General features: G+C 39.7%; 2 protein-coding genes across 2 annotated transcripts in view; both read right to left on the bottom strand.

The window, feature by feature from the left end:
* LOC113637297 (C-type mannose receptor 2-like) overlaps nt 1-3,490 on the bottom strand; it is a 3,851-nt gene extending 361 nt beyond the window's left edge. Inside the window, exons 1-5 of the mRNA XM_027137894.2 lie at nt 3,106-3,490; nt 2,836-2,898; nt 799-1,155; nt 369-701; nt 1-230 (exon numbers count right to left, since the gene is read on the bottom strand). The exon at nt 1-230 is cut by the window's left edge and continues 361 nt beyond it. Coding sequence (XP_026993695.2) covers nt 1-230; nt 369-701; nt 799-1,155; nt 2,836-2,872 — 957 coding nt within the window. The 5' untranslated portion in view covers nt 2,873-2,898; nt 3,106-3,490. The remainder of the gene's footprint in view (nt 231-368; nt 702-798; nt 1,156-2,835; nt 2,899-3,105) is intronic.
* A 695-nt stretch (nt 3,491-4,185) lies between these two features.
* On the bottom strand, nt 4,186-7,465 carry LOC113658454 (secretory phospholipase A2 receptor-like). Its single transcript, XM_047806695.1, has 5 exons — nt 7,271-7,465; nt 6,653-6,725; nt 5,528-5,881; nt 5,094-5,435; nt 4,186-4,983 (listed from the first exon to the last, which is right to left on the bottom strand). The coding sequence occupies exons 2-5, from the start codon at nt 6,690-6,692 to the stop codon at nt 4,604-4,606; spliced, it is 1,116 nt and encodes a 371-aa protein (XP_047662651.1). The 5' UTR covers nt 6,693-6,725; nt 7,271-7,465; the 3' UTR covers nt 4,186-4,603.
* Nucleotides 7,466-8,802: the final 1,337 nt, after the last annotated feature.

Here is an 8,802-nt window from a genome sequence, read left to right as displayed (position 1 = left end):
TATGTCCTCGCAGGTCAGCGGACCAGAGGACACCTTCAGCTCAGAGAGACGGTTTGGTCCAAGCCCCACCCACAGAGACCCTGGAGGGACACGTCTCCTCATGAGCTCAGACTCTAACTGTTCCTGTTCAGCTTGAGAATCGATGATCAGAATTCCAGCTCTGTTCTCTTTATCACAGTAATCCAGTGCTTTCTCCCAGCTCAGAGCCTCTTCACTCACATGGATGTAATCTGATAGAGACACAAAACACCAAAAGGAGGAGGATTGTTTAGAGTGATATCAGAGACAGAGACTCACACCAGCTGTGTTCTAGTCATCATACAGAAGATTGCTGAGATGATTTTACTCTTCAGGAAGTCGACACTTACTGTAGTAGCACAAAGCAGAGTGATGATTACTGCATGGGTGTGAGTACCATCTCCCTCCTCTCACTACTGCACAGTTGCCTTGTGGTAGAGGATGATTGCTCTCCCAGTTTCTGTAGGCAGAGATTCCTCCATCAATCCACTGCCAGTCATCACACAGCAGGCCGATCCAGAAGGGTGTGATGCTGTTTAACCCTTTAATCATCACCTCTTCATTGTGCTGCTGATCTCTGATGCTGACCAGGTCAGTGTATCTCTGTCTACAGTAACGCTGAGCTTCATACCAGGTCTTATTCTCAAGGATTAGATGATAATTACGAGTCTGTGAGGAAGCTTCTGTGGAAAGTGCGAAAATAAAAATGTCTATTATCTTATTTATCTATATTATATTTATATTTCATAGTTATACTGTAATGAAGTCACCTGGAGTTACCTTGTTCATAGCACATGAAATGTTTAGTCACTGTGCACTGAAGACTTTCCCATGAACCATCAGCCTTCAGAATGGCACAGTAGCTTGATATCCCACAATCCTCTGTCAGATATCTGAATGTTACAGGATCACCATTAGACCATTTCTCACTGAAATCACTGTGATAGAGTCCGATCCAGCCAGAAACGTTACCAGCCTTTATCACCAGTTCAGCCAGTTTAGTGTTTTCTTTATCAGAGTACACAGTGACGAGGTCGGTGTAATTTTCTCTGCAAGCTTTCCGAGCCTCAGTCTGAATCATGTCATCCGGAATGATATGGAGTGAAGTGAGTTGACTCTGGACTGGAGGAGTAAAAGCTGTGGAAGAAATTTCTCCTGTTAATGTAGCAGGACGGAGATAAAAGGACTGAAATGTGATGTGATGAATGACGCTGTTCTGTTTCCATTGTTAGTGTACTGTTGGTGAAGAGACTCAGAAAAGTGAAAGCACTGTGATGTGAACAGCTGGAGCTTTAAACAAATGATAAACAATGAATGTCATAAAGACAATAGAACTTTTGGTATTGCAGCTGTAACATTTTAACATTTATACATTAATGCTAACAAATATAATTTTTTTATGTCACATACTGAATATCTGTCTACATAAGTTTAATACTTGTGACAGCTCGAGCTTAATGTATTATCGATTTGCTGATTAAATATATTAAATGTTGACTGTGTGCTTGAACTTTCCCAATTGTACAGCAGTCAGTGTTCAGTGATATACACAGAATGTGCTGGATTCTGGACTGACTTCAGGAAGCACCTCTGAGAGTCCTGGTTATTTACAGGAAGTAGAAATGCACACAGGTGACTGTCATTAATGATCAGGTGTCTGAGATTTAATGGTGTTCATGTGATGAAGATAAATTTATCCTGTAAGATAACCAAATAAATAAAAGCTCTAACATCAGTGAGATCTGACATCTGAGTCCAACTTGCTTGCAGGACATTGAGGACAGTGTGGACTCTGAGCTTTGTGGAGTCACACAGTATTTAAATATAAATGTGATGGGTTTTAATTATACATGTTAATTAGATGTTAAATTAATTATAAGTCTTTTTTATGGAGAATTAAATAATAACATGAATTTTTTGATACACTTTTTTTCTTTGTTTTGAATGTGTTAAGGAGAAAATCTTAGTGTCCTGAGCTACAAACCCCATCACCTGTAGTAGTAATTGTGTATTCAGATTTGATGATTGAATTCTAAATTCAGATTTGATTACTTTGGCTTTTACTGAAAAGTCACTTGACCTCGGCTGCAGAAATGATTCTCAGATAGAGATGGTGCTCTTCATTCATTCATTTTCTACCGCTTATCCCAACTTCTCGGGTCACGGGGAGTCTGTGCCTATCTCAGGCGTCATCGGGCATTAAGGCAGGATACACCATGGATGGAGTGCCAACCCATCGCCATCGCAGGACACACACACTCTCATTCACTCACACACTACAGACAATTTTCCAGAGGTGCTAATCAACTTACCATGCATGTCTTTGGACTGGGGGAGGAAACCGGAGTACCCGGAGGAAACACCCAAGGCACGGGGAGAACACGCAAACTCCACAGACACAAGGCGGAGGTGGGAATCGAACCCCCATCCCTGGAGGTGTGAGGCAAACGTGCTAACCACTGAGCCACCATGCCCAGATGGTGCTCTTGTGCCTATTTATTTATTCATTCATTCATTCATTCATTCATTCATTCATTCATTCATTCATTCATCATTACTTGCACGCAATTCTAATCTTGTCTATATTTTTTAAATCTTTACACTACAATGATAAACTATCAGAGGTCACACATTGTTACTGGGAAATCCAGTACAGTGCAGACTTAAAAGGATGCACAAAAAACCCATGAATGAAACAATAACCAGTAAAAAAAGGTCATGCACTTAAGTTCTACTGGGTTGCAGTTTTACTTCACACCTTTATTTTAAAGCTGTTTAAGATTCTTTAGAGTTTATAGACTATAATGAAATATTTACCAGAGAGCAGGAGAAGCAGGACTGACACGGTTACCATGGTGACAGCAGTGCTGAGGCGATGCCCTGTGTGTTAAAAATCCAACATCAGATAATAATAATAATAATAATAATAATAATAATAATAATAATAATAATAATAATAATAATGATAAAATGGCCTGTACAGAAGCTCGCTGTGTGTTTGTGTGAAGTGTAAATGATAAAAGCCGTGTGTGAATCAGTGAGAAAGAGATCAGGTGAACAGATCCAGGTAAAGTGCTGCAGTCTTACCTGATGAGCTGCTCGCTGCTGAATGGAGGATTAACGTTCAACTTGAACCCCTTTAACATCCACATGATCACGTGTTCAAGGTCAACAGGAGCTGATGAGCTGATATGTGCATCATTTACAGAAAAAAGGAAGAAAGGTTTAACCTTCCTCAGGTAAATGAGCTGAAGTGCTCCTGCGTCATGGCGTTATGGCTGCTTCAGACTGGATTAATTATTAAGCATTATTATCATCAAAAACAACACTGTCCCTTGTCCTGATACATTCCACAGAAGTGATGAAGAAATAAAACAGGACAGAGAGTTTTATTAACTGTCCTGTCTGCATTTTAACATTTGCATGTGGTTTGTGCTGCAGCTTCTGTTTTCTCCATGACATCATTTCCCACATGTTGGATCTCTGCTGAGGAAATAATCCACATTTATGCTCCCTTGTGAAACTTAATTTAAACAGTACAAGATAGAGTGACTAGAAAATTAAGGAATGATTTTTATTCATAATCTCCAGATGAGTCCAAGCTGAATGTGTGCGAGCTGTAATAATGTCATCACACAGGTTAAGGCTCGGTTCTTACACAGGTCTAAAGTAAGAAAGAAAAAAGTCCAGAACGTATGAAAATAATGCACAAAAGGGGAGATAAGTGTGGTTACACCCTCAATGTAGATTATGTTTGTTTATCAGTGCGATCAGAAGTGTGTTATTATTAACCAGTTAATTAAATTAATTAATATAAACCAGTCGTTTAAGTTACAGTCAGAGCCAATGTCCAATCAGTAATATGTCTGAGACGTTCAGCTGTGCTGTGCTTTAATATTCTATAGAATATAAAAAATAATTATAATATTTATAAATAATAATGAATATAAATATATATTTTATGATGAAATAAGACTGGTGACAGTCGTGATGGACTGTTGAGTTACTCTGCACACCAACATGGTCATCTATTGAGTTTAAATGAAATCTGCTTCGGCTGCAGTCGTGTGTGTTCAAACTTTATTATAAACAGAGAAAGTTACAGTCTGTGCTGAACGACACCATAGAAACAGCAATAAACACATTAAACATTGAGTCAAGAAGATAGAATTGTCATTACTTTTTAATCATCCTGCTATATTCAGTGTGGATTAAAGGCCCTATAACAAAGCCATGAACATAAACATCTACAACATCTTCATGAGCAGAGAGAGAGAGAGAGATAGAGAGAAAGAGAGAGACCTAAATTCTAAAACTACAAGGGATGTTAGTTTATATTACATTTATTAAAGATATTTATTTGCTTAGATTTTTTTGCACTGATGTTCTGTCTTTGTTCCGCACAGGGGAACTCTGTAAAATACACAACCCTGACCCCAGTAAGTGTGTGTGTCACTGTACAATTCTAAAACACACACACGTATGTGTACGTGTGTATGTGTGTGTGTGTGTGTGTGTGTGTGTGTGTGTGTGTGTGTGTGTGTGTGTGTGTTTGGGGTGGGGTGGTGGTTCATAAAGAACATGATCATGGATAACATGTGGTGTGACACAGAGCTTTATACTGAGCCTCACAGTTCATGTCTTTCCATCTGTAGCTCTGTGGAACGACGGCGCCGCAGCGCTGAGAGACCTGATGTTCAGGCTGTTCCCCTTTGTCCCAGTTGTTGTACGGAAACACGGCGTTCCCGTTGGGCCAAATCCAGAAGCCGAAGAGTTGGCTCTGTCTAAGCCCCACCCACACAGGCTCAGAGACACACCCCCTTTCGAGTTTCTTCTCCACCTCAACCTGCTCATTTCCAGACTCAATCTGTAACAATCCAGATCTGTTCTGTTGCTGACAGTAAAGCAGAGCTTTCTCCCAGGTCATAGCTACATCACTCACATGGATGGAAGCTGATAGAGACCCTAAAAAGGAGGAGGAGCGTTTAGAGTGATATCAGACACAGCAGCTGGGTTCTAGTCATCATACAGAAGGTTACTGAGATGATGTGACTGTACAGGAAGTTGACACTTACTGTTGTAGCACAAAGCAGGATATGAATTAGTGCATAGCCATGAGTACCATCTCTCTCCACTCAGTACTACACAGTTGTGTGGTGATGGATAAGGTTCACAGCTCTGCCAATGCCAGTTTCTATAGGCAGAGATTCCTCCATCAATCCACTGCCAGTCATCACACAGCAGACCGATCCAGAAGGGTGTGATGCTGTTTAACCCTTTAATCATCACCTCTTCATTGTGCTGCTGATCTCTGATGCTGACCAGGTCAGTGTATCTCTGTCTACAGTAACGCTGAGCTTCATACCAGGTCTTATTCTCAAGGATAAGATGATAATTATTAGTCTGAGAGGTAGCATCTAAAGACATAAAAGAATACACAGCCTGTCAGACAGAAATATTACAATAAGTACAGATCTACATCATAAATGTATAATAGGTCAAAAGTTACCTTGTTCATAGCACATGAAATGTCTTGTCACTGTGCACTGAAGACTTTCCCATAAACCATCAGCCTTCATAGCACAGCAGCTCGATGTCCCACAATCCCCTGTCAGATTTCTGTATGTTACAGGATCACCATTAGACCATTTCTCACTTAAATTATTGCGAGAGAGTCCGATCCAGCCAGAACCCACACCATCCTTTATCACCAGTTTAGCAAGTTCAGTGTTGTCTTCATCAGAGTACACAGTGACGAGGTCGGTGTATTTATCTCTGCAAGCTTGTCGAGCCTCAGTCTGATTCATGCGACCCGGAACGAAATGAAATGAAGTGAGGTGACTGTGGACTGGAGATGTAGAAGCTGTGGAAGAAAATCAAGACAGACACCCTTATCCAGAGTGACTTACATTTTTATTACATTTTAAATCGTGGGTTAAGGGCTTTGCTCAGGGGCTCAGCACAAGGCAATTTGGTGGACCTGGGATTCAAGCTCATGACCTTTCGATGTTCTACATCTTATCCACTAGACTACAACGCTAGTTCTTGTGATCTGTAAAAATTTTGGATGGATGAGGGTCCCCCCAAATAGTGGCAGCATTTCTGCAAGGCCTATTTCATAGCAAGTAGCTATCTGTAGCTAAAGTAAAGGTTCATGGAAAAGAAGGCTGCAGAGTGGCACTTGGGCTCCTCTCCAAACCTCAGTGTCATGTTTCTGAGGCTCGAACGATCAGGGACATTAAAAAAGCTATTCCTAAGTCTTACGAACTATTAAGAATGTTTACTCGTTGAGGAGTTCAAACAAGAGTTTTGGTCTTTGTCCATAAATCCATTTCTGGACTGATGATATATCCTAAGAATGTGAAACATTTCTCCTCTTTAACAGAGAGACTTTCAACTTAAACTAAACATTACTTAATCATTTAAATCTAAATATAATTTATTTACTTATACAAAAAGAAGACCAAAGCGTACAGTATAAGGCAATCAGACCCTTTTTTTATAGATAAGAAATAGAAATAAATATTGACAGCCTTCTGCAGAACCTCAGCTAGAAGATAACAGCATACAGGAATAGACTCTGATCAAAAAAGGCAGTTGAGTTAAAGCTTATTGATTAAGAGTCCATGATTACCTGAGAAGATGAGGAGCAGCAGAACTGGCACAGTTACCATGGTGATGCCAATGAGGAGGTGTGTTTATGGTGCCTGTGTGATTAAGGAACAAAACTGCATTACTAATAATAACAATACTACTACTACTGCTATTACTACTGCTACTGCTACTACTACTACTGCTACTACTACTGGTCCTACTACTGCTACTACTACTACTACTACTACTACTGCTACTACTACTACTACTACTACTACTACTACTACTACTACTACTGCTACTACTGTACTATTACTACTACTACTACTGCTACTACTACTGTACTATTACTACTACTACTACTACTACTACTACTACTACTACTACTACTACTACAACGAAGACCCTTGTGCTCAGTATGACATGGTAGGAGATAAACAGCACCTGTAATTACATTTATTCAAGACATACTCTTGGGGTGTTATAATCCTGACAAGCAGTTTATCTATAATTGTCATAAAATGTGTCAAGAATGTACACACAGCATCATTTACTCACAAGTATCCCAGAAGTAAAAAGTGTGAATGTGCAGATAATGAATCAGTGATATGAGAAAGAGATCAGGTGAACAGATGCAGGTAAAGCGCTGCATTCTTACCTGATGAGCTGCTCGCTGCTGAATGGAGGCTTAATGTTCACATCGAACCCCTTTAATGTCCGTCACTGTGGTGATGTCACATGATAAAGATGGATGAGAACTGATAAACAAATATGTGGAGGTTGATACAGGAGAAAGATCTGCTTTGATAATGAGTCACATAAAGCTCGAGCACACAACAGTATTGTTCTAACTAACAATGGTGCACACACACATGCTAGAGGGATAAATAAAGGTGAATCTTTTTAAAGTAAAAAAAAATGAGAGAAAACAGAACTGAAAAAGTGAATGTGAGTGAGATTTGGATTGGTTTGGAGCATAAAACTCTGACTGTTTTTGATAGAATGTTTGATAGAATGTGTGTAACTCCTAACTCCTAACCAGTAGAAGCACTGAGATCTTCAACAAACTCCCAGTGTGACTGTACATGTAGTATGTGATGTAAATACTGTCACACACAGACATAAACATAGTGGAGTTGTGGACAGTAGGAGACCTGATGCTTCCTCAGACACGTCATGTCTGTTGCCGTGGCTGTTAAACGTGCAGCTCGTTGCAGTGAATGCGTTCCTGAGCAAAGTGCAGTGCTTTCTTCACAAAGGATTCTTGTTGCAAGAGGATAAAGATAATGTCAAGAGGAGTTTTTGCTGATGGTTCAAAAATATGACAGCCTTTTTCTCCACACACCTGATTAAATGGTGTGGAGGTGATGCTCAGGAAGCAGGAAGAGCCACACTGTTCGAGTGAACTGCTGTTAACTCCGTTAGCGGGACATTAAATCAAAATGCTTTCTAGGCAAACTGTGCACCTGAAGTCTACAAGGATGTTGGCTTGATCACTCATCTGGTATGAAACAGTAACAGAATGGTTCTGTATATGAACCAATGGACAGGAGAATACTAAAAACACAACTACATTATATTCAGTTCACTTCTGTTCATTGTGTACAGATTTTGTCTGAAAGCAAGTGGAGCTGGACTTTAATCTGGGTCTAGACATTACACGTCTATCTCCTCAAACATAACTAATAAAAGTTCTGAAGTATTCAGCCACTGAGTTATTCCCACTAAATCCTGTACTGTATAAAGAAGATACAGTATGACCCTCTGTTCTGCTCGATAATACCTCCAATAATTCAAGAAACACATAAAGTCTGTTACAAAACATACATATAAATGTTGATTATTTCTTCAGCAGAGATCCAACATACAGGAAATGAAGTTATGGAGAAAACTGAAGCTGCAGAACAAACCACATGCAAATGTTTCTGGATGAAAGCAGATGAACTGATGGAGAGAGAATATCATAAACACAGAGGGATTTACATCATGGAAATCAGACATCAAGCAACATCACACATGACTGCTATATTGTTAATATTTCTCTTCATGTTAACGCTCATGTTCATATTATTGAACATAGTCTTTCTTTGTGCCACAGGTTTCATCTGACGTCTCAGTCGTGCTCATGTGAAAGTAAAAATCCTGTGCAGTTTTCACACGATGTGCAACTTTAATCTCGTCCAGATGCCA

Source organism: Tachysurus fulvidraco, chromosome 22, assembly GCF_022655615.1.
Source record: "Tachysurus fulvidraco isolate hzauxx_2018 chromosome 22, HZAU_PFXX_2.0, whole genome shotgun sequence".
NCBI classification, from domain to species: Eukaryota; Metazoa; Chordata; class Actinopteri; order Siluriformes; family Bagridae; genus Tachysurus; species Tachysurus fulvidraco.
The sequence above is the reverse complement of the archived record's forward strand: the minus strand, read 5'-3'. Positions and strand labels throughout refer to the sequence as shown.

Excerpts from the sequence above, each read along its gene's own strand:
- LOC113658454 (XM_047806695.1), bottom strand. The coding sequence starts at position 6,692 with ATGGTAACTGTGCCAGTTCTGCTGCTCCTCATCTTCTCAG. Across the intron at positions 5,882-6,652 it reads GCTGCTCCTCATCTTCTCAG|CTTCTACATCTCCAGTCCAC; the intron begins GTAATCATGGAC and ends TTTCTTCCACAG. Across the intron at positions 5,436-5,527 it reads TTTCATGTGCTATGAACAAG|ATGCTACCTCTCAGACTAAT; the intron begins GTAACTTTTGAC and ends TTATGTCTTTAG.